This window comes from Hyperolius riggenbachi, chromosome 9, assembly GCF_040937935.1.
Source record: "Hyperolius riggenbachi isolate aHypRig1 chromosome 9, aHypRig1.pri, whole genome shotgun sequence".
Classification (NCBI taxonomy): domain Eukaryota; kingdom Metazoa; phylum Chordata; class Amphibia; order Anura; family Hyperoliidae; genus Hyperolius; species Hyperolius riggenbachi.
The window spans coordinates 49,198,252-49,216,979 of NC_090654.1; the positions used below are offsets into that span (position 1 = coordinate 49,198,252).

Genomic DNA, 18,728 nt, shown 5'->3' on the forward strand with positions numbered 1-18,728 from the left:
GGAGTGAGGAGGAGGAGGAGTCCGAGTAGCAGAGTGACGCGTTGAGGCCGGGCAGCGGGTGGTTCAGCGGTAGTACCCTTGTGGTACTTCCGCGTTTTCTCTGACCTCACATCCTCTGCATACGAGGGCACGCGTCACGCGTACCCTCATATGCGTCATCACGTAGAGGACGTGAGGTCAGAGAAAGGGCGGAAGTACCACAAGGGTACTACCGCTGAACCGCCTGCTGCCCGGCCTCAACGCGTCACTCTGCTACTCGGACTCCTCCTCCTCCTCACTCCAGTGCCAGCCACCAAGTACTATTTAACTTGCCTTAAACTTTTGTATGGGGAAGCGGGCAGAGGGGGGAGCGCTAGCGGAGAGGGTGGGGGGAATTTCCGACCCCCCCCCCCGCGATCGGGGCATGCTCCCCCCTTATGCCTGCGACCCCATAGGGGGGCCGTATTGCGGCATGTTCGGGCGAACAGGGCCCTGTTCGGCGGCCATTCAGTAGTTCGGGGCGAACCCGAACTTAAAAGGCCGAACACCATCAGGTGTTCGGCCGAACTCGAACATCACCCGAACAGGGTGATGTTCTGCAGAACCCGAACAGTGGCGAACACTGTTCGCCCAACACTAATAAACAGCCATGAGTGGGTATGTGGGGTCTGCAGAAAAAAATAGGCAACAGATAAATGGCTACAATGTAAAACAGTTCTGGTATACATGTAAAGGGGAAGAACAAGTAAACAATTAGCGCTTAAGGGGATCTTAGATGTTCTTAAGAGATCAAATAAGTAGTGGATAAGAATTACATCCTTCATCATTTTAGAGATGATTTAACTTAATACTAAATGCTTCTGAATTTAGGTTGCCATACACATACTGTGGGGTTGATTTTACAAAGCTGCACTGCTTCAGCAGCGCAGCTTAATGACTACAGCGCTTGTTAATAATTCTCAGCGTACGCTATGCAGTCATAGCGTGCGCTGCAAAATTACGCTCTTCATTGCTACTTTAATGAGCGGCTTGTTAAACTTAACGAGCGCTCCACTGAATCCACCCGGAGCCAGGCGGGTCCAGTAGCTTCAAAGAACAGTATTCCTGCACTTTGATTGGCCCAGTAGGCTGCCTGTCAAGTGCAGGAATACTGTTCTTTGAAGTGACAGGCAGCCCACTGGGCCAATTAAAGTGCAGGAATACTGTTCTTTGAAGCTACTGGACCCACCTGGCTCCGGGTGTGTTCAGTGGAGCGCTCATTAAGTTTAACGAGCTGCTCATTAAAGTAGCAATGAAGAGCGTAATTTTACAACGCATGCTATGACTGCATAGCGTACGCTGAGAATTATTAACAAGTGCTGTAGTCATTAAACTGTGCTGCTTTGTGAATCAACCCCTATGTCTTTTAATCTCCTTTATCTATAACATACATGTCAAACTCTGGCCAAATCTCGGGCCCCCAAATCCATCAAATTTGGCCCTCAGGTGCTTTCCCCACTTTGCATTATGTTTGGCCCGCTCTAGACCACCAGGGAAGCTATATTGGAGGTGAAGCCCTATATCACCTGGTAAGCCATGTGGGGGAGGGTGTGGAAAAGCACTAGACACCAGGGAACTGTATAGGGGGGGAAGGGGGTCACTAGATAACAGGGATTTGTATAGGGGAGGGAGGGGTTCCACTAGACAGCAAGGAACTGTGTAGGGGAGGGAGGGGGCCACTATACACCAAAGAATTGTGTAGCAGAAAGAGGGAGGAAGGACCACTAAACACCAGGAAACTGTATAGGGGAGGTAGGACCACTAGACACAAGGAACCTGTATAGGGAAGGGAGGGGGGGGGGGGGGGTCATTAGAATCAGGGAACTGTATAAGGGAGGGAGGTGGCCATTAGACATTTGGATTGTCCTGCGACTTGGCCAAAGTGTTTAATTTTGGCCCACTTTGTATTTGAGTTTGACACCCCTGATCTGTTGGTATAACGGTAAAGTGAATGCAACATGTTGGTTCTAAAATTCTTCTGTTTTAGGGCACTATGGGATTTCCAGGAGAGAGAGGTCAAAAGGGAGACAAAGGTGACCAAGGAGTACAAGGACCTCAAGGCCCAACAGGGCGTGCCATTGGAGAACGAGGCCCTGAAGGTCCCATCGGACCACCTGGAGAAGCTGGCAAGCCTGGAATTCCAGGAATTCCTGGGAGAGCTGGAGAACCTGGAGAGCAAGGAAAGCCTGGAGAGAGGGTGAGGGCATTAATCTATTAATGGATGATGTACATCATCCAGCAGGAAATGAGCATCATGTATAGATTTGGATCTGTGTTTGTGGCATGACTGTGGCAATTGTATGGCAATGTCAGTCCTTTTCCCATTCCCTGAAGTCCTTTTTTATATTTCAGGGAGAAAGAGGAGAAAGAGGGGAACGAGGAGAAAATGTAAGTCAACATACTTCTTGTAACCTTCCTAATCATCTCATTTAATGATGCCTTGATGTGTAAAATGTGCTTGGGTTTTTTTTTTTTTGTAGGGAAAAGATGGCTTGAGGGGACCAGTTGGGCCTACAGGCCCCAAGGTAATTTATTTATATCTTTGGCATGTTAACTAATCCCTTGAGTATGTGGGCATCTTCTAAGAACATGAGGATGGGCTCTAAGCACCTCTTTACTTATGTTAATGAATGTCTCTGCTTTGCATCTTGTCATTCTGCTAGGGTGAAGTTGTGGAAATTATTGCAACTGGACTTCCCGGAGAAAGAGGAATACCAGGAGCCAAAGGGATCCGGGTCAGTATGCTAGTCCTACGTGCTGTGCAAAGAGAAATGGACTTTATAAGAATCTGAATCCCCTCTCTTAAAGTATTATCCAAGCAACCTTGCATCAGTGAGAAATAGCTCATTGACACTTTTATTTAAGTTGTTTTGCACTGGCTGATGTGTTGAGTGCTGTCTTAAGGGGCTGTTTCTACTACATATGTTTTGATTTGATTTTCAGAAATGGAATGCATGTGGTTTTATGAGTTTAATGTAAAACGTGGTATGGGATTTTAGACTAGTGTGATCAGATTTTTACACAAATGCACAGCCTACTGCAGAGTTTGAGTGTTTATCTTTGTGTACTGTTAAATGGCAGCACAAAAAATTGCTTGCAAAATGCAGTGCTATGTGAGTTTCTTGCAATCACTGGCATACCCATAGCCCCGTGACCCCTGCCATTGCGGGGTGAGAGGGGGCAGAGGTTATGGGGACTGATCCTGTGTGCACTCCCCCACAGGCGGGTGGTTACAGCAGCAGTAGTGCGCACACGCAGTGTCTGACAGTTAGACACTTATTGAAATTCATAAACAAAAGTGGAGACACCGAGAGCCCAATATAGTGCAGTAAGCAAAACAATAGGTTGGAATTGAAAAGTATATAGTGTATATACTCACAAAAGTGGGTTACCTCCTAGGTAACCACTGTGTAGGCAGGTGAGGAGATTAGACCTGTCCTCACTCAGGATTAAAAGTCTCTCTCTGTAGATCAGGAAAAAAGAGATGGGGATCGACCCCTCCACCATGGATATTGGTAATATAAGAGTGAACAGAGGCTCACAGAGGCGCTTATCGTGACCTTGAAACTGTACTGCGTGTACTCCTATTTGTTATTGCCTGAGGAAGAAGGAATATACCTGCGAAACGCATTGCATGGTTGTCTGGAGTATATAAATAAACCTGTTGTTAAAAAGCTGACAGTATCTTGTCTACTTCAAGGAGGCGAGTGCACCACCACCTCCTGAGGAATTTTAAACTTTTTAGTACCTTTTATCCTGCTGACGCCTCTGTTCACTCTTATATTATTAAAATTCATGTTTGTTTTGCAGATGTTCTGAAAACCCACTTGTCACATATCCTGTGATTGCACCTCTAAAATCTGTGTTTTCGCATGTGTGAAAAACGTACACCTTGTAGCATAAATTTGCACATCGCATGCAAATTCCCGTTAACTTTTATAGGCCATTCTGAAAAAACGCATGCGAAAGTTCACATACGAATACAGATTTGAATGTGAAAAAAACAATTGCCCTTCAGGAAATGCTTTTGAAAACAAATAAAACCCTGAGAATAGCCCATGAGGAGATGGACTAGTCCAAAACCTGTCAGTCCTGTCAGATTTTAACTGCTTACTTTTTCCGCTATAGTGGTTTTTTACCAGACAGTTATGAACAGGAGGAAAATTGAGTTACAAGCACTGGGCTCAGACAGTACAATAGACAGCTTTTAAGTGGTTGCTCCCAGGTCAATAGGAGCTGAGAGTTAGAAAACAATACAGATAAATAACAGGACAGTAGGGCAGTTTCTTGGCTAAATAGCTATCAGGGGTTAATTTGTAAAATTCTCTCTCCTCCCCCTTTCCTTCCATGCAGAGACTACCTATCTAGACGTTCCATCTCTGAGGTGCAGAGTCATTTGCCATCACTTGTCAGAGACACAGAATGGATAGGGGGATGAAGATGGGTTGCATGTGACCTTGTGGTCCGCCCATTTCTCCCCCCTCCACCACAGTGGCCTGCCTCGCCTAACCATTTAAACGGCCCTGTTGTGCATATTTATGGAGACAATACCATCCAAGTAGTTTAATTTCAGAGAGGGGATTCAGGTTATACTATTGCATAAAGGTGATCAGTTCTCTATGTGTGTTTATCAGTGGATGTGGAAAACTGACCTGAAAAGTGAGATGTTACCTAGGAGACTGTAAGCCAGTCACTGTGGTCACCCTCTCAGTATATAGGATGGGAACATGCTGCTGATGGAAGCATTTTCGGTATGTGATCCTCTGCTTTTTCCTTGGCAGGGTGACCCAGGAGAAGATGGCGGGAGAGGACCCAAAGGCGATAAGGTCTGGTTATAGTAGTAAGTCTACAAAGTGCTCTTCCACCCACCAGATGCCTGCTCACTCTTTCTCTTCTTTCCCTTAACCTTCCCCCCTCGTAGGCCGCCACTAGGACAGAATAGGTACCGTAACTTCCTTCGCTATCCTTGTAACACTGCTGCATCATTTGAGATTTTTTTTATTTAAACCATATCTCCATTTGATACTTTCTTATTAGTATTGTAGCTCGGCACATAGGTCTGCACTTACGGTCCATATCTCTATGCTTCCGAAGAAGCGGTTGTACCGCGAAAGGATTGTTAGGCCTTTACCATCTTCTCCACTAATCCCCACTGCTATCTGTGTAGCATGTGAAGTCCCTTAACTTTGTGAACCTTAATTGCAAAAATATGAGCCCAGCTACTTCTCTTTTAAATAAAAGATTCATTGGATAAGGGCCATAATGTTTCTAAGTTAGTAGTTAGAGTCACTTTTCAGGATAAATCACTCTGTAGCTTATGTGATCTTAGGAGAACCCTCAATGGATCGGTTTGCTAATTTCTCATTTCATCTCTGGCCACCTTTAGAAACTTAATTTTTACTGACATCTACACTAACCAGTACACTGCCTATCTCTTCATTTTCCAGATTCCAGAAACTTATTTCTTTTGTTTCTTCATCACAGGGTTGTCTTTCTGCTTTGCTGAACCAATTTATATGAGCGAAAGTGATCTGTTTGTCTTTATTTCCAGGGAGCAGATGGACCAAAAGGCGATAAAGGTGACCCAGGAGACAAGGGCAGAGATGGCCTTGTGGTGAGAGCTTTGTAACGTATTTTAAGACTATCCAAAATAAAATAATCCGTTTTAGCTAGACTTTTTCTCCTTGCTTCCAAAAACACATTGCACCACTGATGGAAGAGACTTCCTGAGTTCAGCCAAAGTGTTCAAAATCCACACTTTTTATATTTCTACACGCACTTCAGTCACCTGCTTCACATACTAAAAAGCCAAAGCCTTTAGTCAGATGAGATATGACTATGAGCAAGTTCACCATAAGTTTGATTTATTCAGTAAAAAAACCCAGGGGGAGTCTAATAGTAGCCTCCACTTTCTTTCTTACCTTAAAGTCATATTATGTACAGTAGAAAACTGTATGGTTCTCTTTTTTTTCAGGGACCTACTGGAGAAAGAGGTCTGGCCGGTCCTGAAGGAAAGCCGGTAGGTGGTACCATAACTGTCTATAGATTTGGACTCCTTTGATTCCATTTTCCACGCTCTCACATCTATCAGTCCTCAGATTCCACCAGATAGTTGCAGTACATTGATCCCCATGTCCTGACATGCTCACACTAAGATCATCTAATATAAGCACCTCCTCATGATTTATTTATAGGACTACTCTACCTGTGCCCCTTGATACCTCTGGAAATGCACTCTCAATTAGTATGGGTATATCTCCGTCCTTGATGATCAAGTACTATTTTATGTTGACGATCTTTTCCATGGCTGATTATATCTTTCCGGAGGACAATGTGACGTGTCATGCCACCAGAGCAGCTTGTAGAGCATGATCAAGAATTCCAGTTTCTTCCTTGGCCTCTGAATTCCTTAGACCTCAACCTAATTGAGCTAATTTGAGACCACCTCATCAAAGTGTTTGAAGACTAAATTCACCACTTTACACCCGTCATAACTGTTGGATGCACTGAACTCTGCATCTTACTGAGTCACTCCCACTGTGTTTTGCGCCTGTTCTGCCAAAGGCAGTTATTCTGGATTTTAGCAGGTGGCCATAATAATGTGACTCAACCATATGTTTTTATACCAAACTTCTTGACACTTCCAGATTCTCTATAGCTTGCCCACTCATTAGTACATTACAGGTAGTCCTCGACTTACAAACGCCCAACTTACGAAGGACCGCCGATACGAACGGCATGGATTCTGTGGAAACACATTAAAAAACCCGGATCCCCGCTGTGTTTATGCGCAGGGAATTTGCTCACAAGCACGTGTTCCCTGCCAATCCCGCCCACCGCACTTTGACGCCAATCAGTGTTAGGTGGTCCCCAGAGAGCCACCGCCCATCGGCATGAGACGGTTAGGAGATGGTTAAGAACAGATTCAGGTTAAAAACGAACCTACAGTCCCTATCTCGTTCATTACCTGTGGACTACCTGTTAAAAGCTCCCTTCTATCCTCAACCTTGGCATTTTAATGTTCTACTCTACACCAGGGCTTACCAACCCTGTCCCCAAGTGCCAGCAATAGTGCATGTTTTATGGAAATCCACAGAGATAGTTAATCAGCTCTCCTGGACAATTATTACCTCACCTGTGAATGTTTGTGGTTTTCCGCAAAACAAGTACTGTTGGTGGTACTTGAGGACAGGTTTGAGAAACCCTGCTCTTCACCACCCAAACTAATATGAACTCTAACCAAATCTAGTACTTCTACATAACTCTAAGTAAAGCCCCAGTGCTCACACTATTAGTTATCAAGCCAATTCCAGATTTATACTTTTTGCACCCCTAGGCCAACTTCCTTGTTGCTTGCCTTCCATATGTGGCAGCTCCCCACCATTCTATGTGTAGATTCCGATTCCATATGTAGTATCCATGTACAGCAGCACCTCTCTTTCAGGTACAGCTCTCTCGGGCACCAGCACCCCTCTTCAAAGTGTTGTTCCCCATTTACAGAGTCCTTTTTCAATTTTCATCCTCCTCCTCCATACGCAGCCATCCCTATTCCATATCCAACAGCCCCCCTTTGGCTGCAACTGCCCAAGGCCTGGACTTTTGTTGCCTTTCAGAAATCTGGCCCTGTATCGAACAATGAGAAAACTCTCAGGCTGCATTTCCACTTTTGCGGTGCGGAATCACCGGGAAATCATCGCAGACGAAATCGCATGCGGGTGCGATTTTGCATGCGTTTTTCCCGCGATTTCGCATGCGATTACGCATAGGGTAGTAGGTGGGTGATTTTAACCATGTCACTGCCTGTGTAAATTAACATTACCTCCTATGCGAAATCGCGGGGAAAAACGCATGCCAAAACCGCATGCGATTTCCCTATTAGATACATTGTATGCGATTCGCTTAGCGGTGTGCGGGGAGCAAATTCTGACGGCTCTGCCGTGCAGTTTTTCCCCGCACACAAAAACGCTCCGCACAACGCACAAGTGGAAACAGGCCCATCCACTTGTATTGGCTGTGCGAATCCGCATGCGGACAACGCATGCGGATTCGCTATAGTGGAAATGAGCCCTCACACTGACCTACCAACACTAATCAACATTGAGCTTCTGAATTCCCATAATTACCGGTACATACTTATGTACATATCGGTGTAAGTAAATAGAAGTGTATACAATACTTCACTGTGAATAGAAATATCAAATGTAGGTCACACAAATGCCTCCCTGGACTACACCTTACAAATATGCCGCTTTGTTCACTTCTGAACTTTATACCAGTGTGACACCATGTAGCAGTTGGCAGTTTTTGCGAAGCTTGTCACTGTCAGAAATTACAGGCCCTCACCATCTCTTGACTTGTGATTTGGCACAGACAAGACACTGAACATTTATGTTGCGCTTTTCTCCTGGCCAACTCAAAGCCCCAAAGCTGCAACCACGAGGACGCGCTCTATATTTCATACTTTTGTGTTACTTCTCTGTATAGTTTATTTACAAACTCTCTTTCCTTTTCCTCTGTTCTTCCCAAAATAGGGCTGTTTTTCAGACCATCACCTTTCAAGTTACACCCACAAAGACAGTGGGCCTGATCCAATTCACTTGTTCTTCTCAGTTTTCTCCTAGGTGATATTTTCACTCGTCATTAAATGCCCTTTAAGCCACCAGCAAGCAAGAAAATACTCAGAGTAATTTAGGCAGGACCTATTCACCTACTTTTTGGTACTTTTACAATTGCAGAGTGCTGAAAAGTTATGTTAAACAGAACATGAAAATGATCTCCTTAAAGAAAACTTGGGAGAAAAAGTGAATTGGATTGGGCTTCTTGTCCGGTGATGGGACTGATGCATGTACTCGCTATGCTATACCTTCCAGCAATTATAACATAAGTAGCGATGGCTGAAACCTATCAGATTCACTCCCTACAGATGCTCACTAATCTAAATTTGCAATCCTCTGTTTATTATGATTTTTCTTTTCATCAGCCTATCGTGATGAACAGGTAAAGGGAAAAAGGGGACTTTGTAATGTGCTTCTATTATTCTTTTTACTATTTAGATGGCAATTTTTAAAAATTAAAGGAAACCTGAATTGAAAGGAATATGTAGGCTACCATCGTCATTATTTAATAAACAATGCCAGTTGCTTGACTTCTGTGCTCAGTGGCATACAGTCATGGCCGAAATTGTTGATAACCCAGAATTTCTTCCAGAAAATCAAGCATTTCTCAAAGAAAAGTATTGCAGTAACACGTGTTTTGCTATACACGTGTTTATTCCCTTTGTGTGCATTGGAACAAAAACGAAAAAAAGGGAAGAAAAAAAGCAAATTGGACATAATGTCACACAAAACTCCAAAAATGAGCTGGACAAAATTATTGGTCGTCCTCATGCCCACCGTACTTCTCTCCCCGTTATGTTGCAAAGGTCTTATAGAGCTACCTACGGGTTGACCAGGTTTGGTGACTTGAGCAGGTTCTGCCTGACAATGTGCGTCCTTGATCACGTGCCCATAGCCAGGAATGCTCTGCAAATGCACACCACGTAGTTGTGATGCCTGCACACTGCTCACCGACCCTGGCCAACCTAGAAGTAGCTTGAGAGGCCTTTACAACATAATGGGGAACAAAGAAGAACAGAGGGAGCTGTGAGCATGAGGACAGCACGCTATGCCTGCTCCCTCCCGTTTTGAAAATTTTGGAGAGCTCAGGTACCCTTTAACACCTTTTTAACCAATAAACGGGAAAAGGAGTGGGCAAAAATTCATTGGTCTTCCTGGGGCCCTGTATGGTCTTAATCCATATCCGGTGCTGAAACTAATTAGCTGTAATGGTAAGGGGAAGGGTTAGTGTTAGGAGTGGAGGGGTGAGAGGGGTGTGGTTAGTTTTGGGATCGCAGAGTCAAGAGTGGAAGTCTAGGATCAGAGTGGGAGGTTAGTGTTAGGTGTTAAAAGAGGGGAAGGTTAGTGTTAGAATAGAGTACAGCGAGGGAATACGAAGAGATATTTCCCCCAAAAAGTAATTGTTTATGAAAATAATCATTCGTAAACGATTGTTTGGTAATCGTATTGTTAGTGGCCACCTTTAATTATCCATGGAAAACAAACCACAGTCTACAGTGCACTGAGCTCAGGCAAGACAACAGGTCGTAGATTTGAAAAATAGTGCAATTATATAACAAAAACAGTGTCATCCTGGTAAAACTGCTCTGGTAGATTAACTTTAAGGTACAGATTCAAATAATTACCAGTTCATATTTGTGAATGGTACTCTTTAAAGTGATATTGTACCAAAATATCATCTATTGTCTAAAGCATTAAAAATAGCATAACATTAACAGCTGAAACTTTAAGCATTTCACTATTTTTCAACCTTTTTTGGGCCGGGGACCGCTATCCAAACCAAATCTTTCTCTGGGGACCAAGAGCAGGACGGGGACTATGGTAAGGGGTGTTGTGCGCAGCGGGTTCCCGGGGGGCGGAGTGTTGTTGGCGCAGCGGCCCTAGTATAAGGAGTATAGTTGCCCCAGTATAAGTAGTATATTTGCCCCAGTATAGGTAGTATATTTTCCCCAGTATAAGGAGTATAGTTGCCCCAGTATAGCGAGTATAGTTGCCCCAGTATAAGGAGTATAGTTGCCCCAGTTTAGGGCGTATAGTTGCCCCATTATAAGGAGTAAAGTTGCCCCATTATAAGGAGTAAAGTTGCCCCAGCAGTTACACCAGTTACGGACTAGTATAGAGGTAGTGTTCCTTTAGTGGTGGCCGCTTTCTCTTTCATGTTCTGCTGATCAGCCCCTCTCCTCCATGCTGCGTCTTCTTTTGCAGCAACGAGTCCCCCGGCTGTTGTGAAAAGGCAGGAAGCAGGACAGCGGTTCCCCTGGTAACGGTGATATACATCACCGCTACAGGAAGCCACTCTCCTGCCTCTTCACAGCAGCCAGGTGGTGCGCTACTGTGAAAGACGCAGCATGGAGGAGAGGGGCCGACCAGCAGTTTTGCGTGCGCTCTGCGTGCATTCAGCCACGTGCACTCGCGGCTAATGAAGGCTGGTGAGAATGAATTTAAAAATCATTCAGAGGCAGGGGGATTAGCCGCGGCCCGGCGCAAAACGTCCCGTGGCACAGTATTGGGCCGCGGCCCGGTGGTTGGGGACCCCTGAGTTAAGGTTTCACACTCGGAAGCACAAATCGTGATCGCAATCACCTAGTAACACAATTGCCTGGAAAATGCTACATGGAGCACATTTGCAATCATCAGAAATCTAAACTGTACCACAATTGCTGCAGTGTGAGTAATCCTGTAGGATTACTTGTGCTGCAGCTCTTTGCTGATCGCTAGCAGGGTGTGGCTTTTGGATAATTTTCTCTCCTTAATTTGCTCACCAATTACTTAATTAGAAGTCAATCTGATAATTTACGGCGCAGCCTGCAATAATATCATTTAGCTTCCCTATGATGTAAATATGCATTCAAGAGACATCAGAGCAGTCTAAGTCTCCCTGCACACTGCAAATCTCTTTTGCGATTCCGATTCCAATTTGCAATTCCGATTTTCCCTGAATGCAATCAACAGAAAAAGGGAGGAAAAAACGCAGCATGCAGTAACGATTAAAAATTGGAATTCTAATCGGATGTAAAAAACGATTAAAAATCGGAATCGCATGCAGTGTGCAGGTCGCCTTATAGTGTTTCACATTCATTGTTTCCTGAATTTTATGTATTAAGGCAAAAATTGAATGTTGATTATAATTCCACACCATCACAGAATGCAAAGAGTAGGGAAAAACATTTTAGAGTTGTCATTTGTGTATATGTTTTTCTATGAATATAATGGTAATGATGAAAATAATAACAGGTTCGGTGATTGAAAAATAAAGTTATGACCTGTTTGATTCCTTCCTGTTCTGTGTCCGTTCCATCCATTGTAGGGCCTGAAGGGCAATAGCGGGCTACCCGGCCCAGCTGTAAGTAAACCCCTCGCCCTGTTGGCCCCAGTTTGGGCCTTTGGACTGAATTGGTTGTTGGAGCCGTTGCGATGGCTTTGCACGTTGTACTTGGCCTGTGCCTCTGGTCTGTCTCGTTGCACGAACACCTTTTTAAAGACTGACCTGGGTTCTGGTAACTCCCCTTTGCTTCTACTAATAATTGGGCTTGAATTAAATCTATCCGCAGGGCATGCCAGGCTTCCCAGGAGTGCTCGGACGACCGGTAGGTGCTCAGTGTGCATGTGGCATGTTCAATGTTCAGTGATGATGTAACAAGAGCCGGCTATGCTTTTACAGTGTCTGCAAATTATTCTAAAGAGTCAAAAACCTATAGCCTAGCTTTATCATCACTAATGATGGTCACATCTAGGAGAACTCATGTGGGTTGTTTGATCAGCTGATAGATTTGCAAACCTCTGATTTGCTGTGATCACATCCTGCTTTCCACATGATCATGACTAGCAAATCATAGACTTACATATCTTTCACCCAGAAAAAAACGATCATATGCTTCTCCATGAGTTCTCCTAGACATGACCATCACTAACCATCATATTAAAGTGACTTTCCCATAAATAATTAGAATTACGTCATTCGCTGACATTTTTGAGAAATAAAGTAGAGTAGACAATTTCATAACTTTTTCATAATATTGTTCAGACTTGATGACCCACAGTAAAATTTTTAACAAACTTGGGCCAATACAATGAAAGATACTTATTTTAGGTTGTTTTCAGTGAAAACTTTATGGTAAGATAATCAGTAGTTTCAGGGATACAAGGTGCAGTACAGTGAAAGGATAGTGGACTATGCTCTTGAGCTTCCCTGATGTTCAGTAGATAAAGTCAAGGAGCCGCTTTTATTGTCTCCTGACCGTGTCTATCAATGTAAGCCAATAGGAGTTGCTTACATTAAAAGACAGGGCCAGGGGCCAATGAAATTGGCTCCTGACTGGCTCAAATGGCTCTGCAGTCATAGAAACTAGCAGGGCGAGTGAGCTGCGTCGGGAGACAGCAGGGAAACAGCGGCAAGATCGGTGGGAGTGACGAATGTAAGCCAATAGGAGTTGCTTACATTGATAGACAGGGCCAGGAGCCAATGAAATCGGCTGCTGACTGGCTCAAATGGCTCTGCAGTCATAGAGACTGGCAGGGCGAGTGAGCTGCGACGGGAGGCGGCGGGGAGACAGCAGTGAGATCAACGGGAGTGCTGAAAATGGCGGATGGGCGCAGCGGCGGTGAGTTGAAATCTACGCTCTGCCAGCCAGATCAGCATCAAAACAGGGTGTAGATTTCAATTAGCGTTGCTCGAAAGTAGTTAAAGTGAATGTTAGGTGAAGAACAAAAATATAGATACTCACCTAAGAAGAGGGAAGGCTCTGGGTCCTATAAAGCCTTCCCGTTCCTCTTCTGGTCCACTCCTTCGAGCACTGTCATACCTGTTAGTAGTGTTTGACCGATTGGTCGAATACTGCTCTGCGCCGCCGTGGGTGGCTTCAGAATTCTTTGGGAGCCCGAGTGCTCCCAAAGACAGGTAGTTCTACTGCGCTTGCATGAGTGCTCTCTCTCTCTTTTGCCCTCACGCATGCGCTTTATTGAGCCACCCGTCTTCAGAAGCACTCGGGCTTCCGAAGCCTCTCACAATGGCAGGTGAAACGAGGTGAGAGCACTGCAACGAGTGGATTGTGAGAGGAGCAGGAAGGCTCTATAGGACCCAGAGCCTTCCCTCTCCACAGGTGAGTATCTGTTTTTTGGGGGGGAGGGGGGTCTTGGTTAACATTAGCTTTAATGCAGATTGTATGAAGCTTGAAATCGGGTCAGTCAGATACACTCCCTGTGGATTTCAATTGGCCCAAGTCCAAGCTGTATGTAGTCTGTATTAACCCTTTCTGCTCGGACTCCCCAGCTCCTGATGTCCGAGCACGTCCAACAAGGGGCATTCAGGCTGCTGCTGGCTGCCCCAGCCATTAGATCTAATCCAACATGGCGTTAGGCTCCTATGATCGATGTGTCCAACCCTTCGATCTCCTCCGGCACTGCACCGAACCACATAATGTACACTGGCGTAACGATCACTTCAGCAACCCCCACTGTAGTGGGGAGTCCGGCAGCTTGGGAGTGCACTAGTTTACGCGCCCTCCCCCCCCTCCCCAAACAGAGATTAGGGGAGAGCCTGGTGAACAGATCTCCAGGTTGCCCGCCACTATATAGTATATATAAATGGGCGCATGGGCAAGGAGGGGAACAGTATGTTGAGGATTACCACTATTCAAAATATATATAGGAGTGACCATTACCAGCACAGCACCATTGAAAGGCTAACAACTAGTGGGCCCCTCTGGTCCAAGGGCCCTGGTGCGGTCGCAACCTCTGAATCACCTATTGCTATGCTGCTGCTCTGTTACCAGAAAGGCAATGTGTACCGGGGAGAAGATAAATGTTAAATCTCTGGAGAACAATGTTGTGTTTCAGTAAATCCAAGACCTGGAGCTTGCTTTTTATGGTGTTACTGCTTCAAAATGTCTGCATTGTTTTCATCAGCCTCTTTCTCTAAAACAGCTGATCATTAAAGCCTCCTCTACACCATGAGATTTTTCGTGCGATTCGACTTCCGATCGCACGATCTTCTTCGACGGTATGATCAAAGACCCGATCGAACTAATGCCTCCACACAATGCGTTTTTTTTCTATCAATTTTAATCAGTTTATCAACATTATCGGTTTATTTGCAGCTGTCGCATTCGATAATCAGATAAAATACAACCTGTCCAATACCATCTTGTTCAAAAGTTCGATTGAAATCGACCTAATAACTGCAAAGAAACATTTGATTCTAACGTTTAGGCCTCTTTCACAGTGGGACGTTGCGTTTGATGCGACGTTAAAGTCGCACAACGTGCCCCTAACGCAGCGCATGTAGGTTATGAAATTGGACGTTATTTTGCACTGCGTTATGTGTCTCTTGGTGCGCCGTTTTCGTCGCATACTGATGGAACGAAAACGGCGCATGCGTTACAAAAAAACCTTACTGAGCATGTGCAACACACATAACGCAGCAAATGTATTACTAAACGCACAGCATGCAGCACTTTCTAAATATTGCTGCACGTTACACACAACGCAACGTGTGCACTGTGAATGTCGCACAGACTTTGTATTGCTGTGCGTTAGTCTGCGTTATAATTTTTTATAACATGCGACTTTAACGTCCCACTGTGAAAGAGGCCTTACCCTATTCAATTGTGTTTTTGATTTAGATGGATTTATCGATCGCAAGTAGGATCGAACACTCATATTGCATGGTGTAGAGGGGCCTTTTGACATGCATTTTTCACTGAACAATAGCAATAACTTCCCACCCCAAGTGTTTAATCACATGTTCATTTTTTTATTGCCCAAGTTTATGACATTTTCACTTTAAAAAAAATCCTGAGGGAACACTGTAATGCAAAGTTGGACTCTTTATTTGAAGCGAAGGTGCAATTCATTGTGAAGAGAAAGCAGTTGGTAATGGGACATTTAGAAATAATGTAAAAAGTTGGATGATGATCAGATACTAACCCTTTACTGACCCTTGCTCTGTATGCTGCATGTCTTGTACCATGTCAGGAGCATGACCATATCAATATGTCCTGATAAGTTATTTTTTTAAAAAGTTAACATTTTGCAGATGGTTCTAAAGATAGCCAAATTCCATTTCCTAAAGATTCAAGCACTCTGGTAGAATCTGCCAGAAATGTTTTGCCCCATCATGTCCGATCGTTTGAATTGTAATGCATTTTGACCCAAAATTGATCAAAACTGTCGTATAGACAGTATGGAAAATGTTGAATTTTCCCAATAGTGATCCTTTAAAGGGATCCAAGCAGCTTTCTTTTTCTGCAGTTTGTCCTGGTTTCTAATAGCTGTGTAAGCTGCCATTTTCCCAATTCCCCTTCCCTCTGCCCTTATTTATCCAGGGTAAGGTGTGAATGTAACCAAGTGTGACTCTAAAGTGTTTGAAGTACAGTGCCCTATCTGCCCACCCCCTCTGCTGATGAAAGCTTTTGTTTGCTCATTGTTACTGCTAGTTACAGCAGTCCTTATCTGCCTGCTCTTCCTGTGGACAGCAGGCTGAGGAAGTAGAGCAATAAAAGCCTCTAACAAACATTTAAATGTAAAAAGAAGAGGTAGAATGAATTTTTGTAGTAATGAGCCACACTGTTTACATGCATTTTTAATGTGCTATTGAGATGCCCTGGGTGCTAAAAATGATGCTCGCTTCACTTTAAACTTTACACGCTAAAGAAACAGTTGAGTGAACTTGCAACTGTGTAAAAAAGAGAGTAGATACCACAGTCAAGATTGCCAAACGAGATGAGCCAGACAGCTTTACGTTGTGTCAGGCCCAATTCTCTCTTCGTTCAATACACCCCCCCCCCCCCCCCATAGATCTGACTGTAATCTATAACAAAATTAAGGGTATTTATTGTGTGTTATGTGTTTTCAGGGTACCCCAGGAGAACCCGGCCAACAAGGACCCACCGTAAGTATTTTCTATATGTCTGTGCTTTGTGGCTTTATGAATAGTGCATTTCAAGATTTATAAAATAACCATTAATGTGTAACTGATATTTACATTCTTAATAAATGTGTTCTTTTGCAGGGTCCCCCAGGACCTGTTGGACCAAAGGTATGAGACAATATGGAGACTGATGTGACATGAAAGATCAGCAATGGTCTGCTATCAACTAAAGCCAGGGTTGCCAAATCATCCGTTTAAATATTGGCACATCTAGGTTATGCAGGTTTCGGGACTACTAACACATAACCACTGCCTAAACTGAATCTAACTACTCACAAGCCCTGTATAATTCATATGTGTCCGTATTTAAAGGAATGAGTTGACAACAGGCCTTAAAGCATGCATGTTTTTTTTTTTACAAAGCGCTTCAAAAGCAGCCTGTATAATAAATGCAATATATAATGTGACCATATTTATTGTATTTGTATCAGACATCTTTGTTATTTTTTATACAGTTGAAATGCAGAGTTTTATTTTCATTCCAGGTCCCAGTCCTCCTCACCCTCAGACACTTCATTTACACTACAGTACACTAAGATTATTCACTGATTAGAGAGTTAGCTGCCAACCCTCAGTTCTCAACAAAACAACAGCTTGATATGAGTTCCTAGTTTTCAGTCAAACCAGCAGCAGTGCTTGGGGATGGTCTCTGTGATCAGTAAATAATCTAATATTAACCACTTCCCCTCCCCCGGGACAAGTAACTACGTCCCTGCATTTTCCCATATCTTCTTGTAGGGACGTAGCTACTATGTCCCTCTCCGCCGTGCACTCCCGCTCACATCCCCCCACGCACCCCTGTGCTTATTACTGCCGCCGATCGTTAGCCGGAAGATCAATGAATGGGAACACAGTTCCCATTCATTGATCTAAGTCCCCGTTTCCTGTTTGCGTAGTAATACGACGCATAAGGAAGTTATGTGCGAGGATATCTTGTGGCCAAATAGTAAAATTACATCTACAAACATTTTTTTTTTTACACAAACAGACTTTTTTTTTTTCATTTAAAATTAACCCCTTACCTCCCACACTCCCCAATAGTTACCCCAATTTTTTTTGTTAAATAAATAAATAAAAAATATATACTGTACAATAAAAAAACAAAGCCTAAATAGTTACCTTATGGACTTTTTTAATATGTATGTCAAGAGAGTATGTTACTGTTACTTTTTAAATTAAGGGCTTGTAATAAGTGATGGATGCAAAACTGAAAAAATGTACATTTATTTCCAAATAAAATATTGGCACCATACATTGTACTAGGGAAAAATGTGAAATGTTGCAATAACCGGGACAAATGAGCAAATAAAACGTGTGGGTTTCAATTACGGTAGCAGGTATTATTTTAAAACTATGATGGCTGAAAACTGAGAAATAATTAATTTTTTAAATTTTTTTTTCTTATTTTTCCTGTTAAAATGCAGTTAGAATAAAATAATTCTTTTCAAAAAGTACCCCCCAAAGAAAGCCTAATTGGTGGTGAAAAAAAACAAGATATTGATTGCTTTGTTGTGATAAGTAGTAATAAAGTTATAGGTAAATGAATGAGCACTGATAGGTGAAAATTGCTCTGTTTCTTTATACCAAAACCCCTTGTAGGTGAAGTGGTTAATGCTCTGTGTATACAGCATTCACCTTCATACAGTAGGTGAATGGCGGAGCATGAAGACAAATAATGCAGATTTGTTCTTCTGTGCAGCAGCTATGTGAGAACAACTGGGTTCTCCTGTCTTCTCACAACTGACTGACGAGGTTGAATACTAAAATATGTTTGTGACTTATTTCTATTTAATATTTCTGAGAATTATTTAAAAATGCAACTATTATTTACATAGAATACAGTCCTTTGAATGTGTATTTGTTGTGTAATGCACTTTTAAGTATCATAATGGTAACTGTGTTTCAGGGCAATGTAGGAGAACCTGGTCCCAGTGTACGGGTGAGTTTCATTCAGTATACAATGATAAACTGATGATTTGTTTGGTTAAGCCCCTCAAAAGGTAAAGATGGAGATGGACATACTTTTTTTACTCACTGAAAAGACAAATATTACTTTCTGACCTTTTAGATGTTATTCCAAATGTGGACTTTGTGCAATACTATACGTGCATTAAATGCTTTCACCTTACATATTTATGGATCTTAAGATTTCACTGACTTTTCACAGC

At 43.3% G+C, this 18,728-nt stretch overlaps 1 protein-coding gene across 1 annotated transcript in view; it reads left to right on the top strand.

Annotated features, from left to right (window-relative positions):
* COL7A1 (collagen type VII alpha 1 chain) overlaps positions 1 to 18,728 on the top strand; it is a 331,680-nt gene that overhangs the window by 261,491 nt on the left and 51,461 nt on the right. The window contains exons 75-85 of the mRNA XM_068254821.1: positions 2,006 to 2,215; positions 2,371 to 2,406; positions 2,499 to 2,543; positions 2,682 to 2,753; positions 4,800 to 4,844; positions 5,570 to 5,632; positions 5,993 to 6,037; positions 12,185 to 12,220; positions 16,486 to 16,521; positions 16,642 to 16,668; positions 18,467 to 18,499. Of these exons, the coding sequence (XP_068110922.1) occupies positions 2,006 to 2,215; positions 2,371 to 2,406; positions 2,499 to 2,543; positions 2,682 to 2,753; positions 4,800 to 4,844; positions 5,570 to 5,632; positions 5,993 to 6,037; positions 12,185 to 12,220; positions 16,486 to 16,521; positions 16,642 to 16,668; positions 18,467 to 18,499 (648 nt within the window). The remainder of the gene's footprint in view (positions 1 to 2,005; positions 2,216 to 2,370; positions 2,407 to 2,498; positions 2,544 to 2,681; positions 2,754 to 4,799; positions 4,845 to 5,569; positions 5,633 to 5,992; positions 6,038 to 12,184; positions 12,221 to 16,485; positions 16,522 to 16,641; positions 16,669 to 18,466; positions 18,500 to 18,728) is intronic.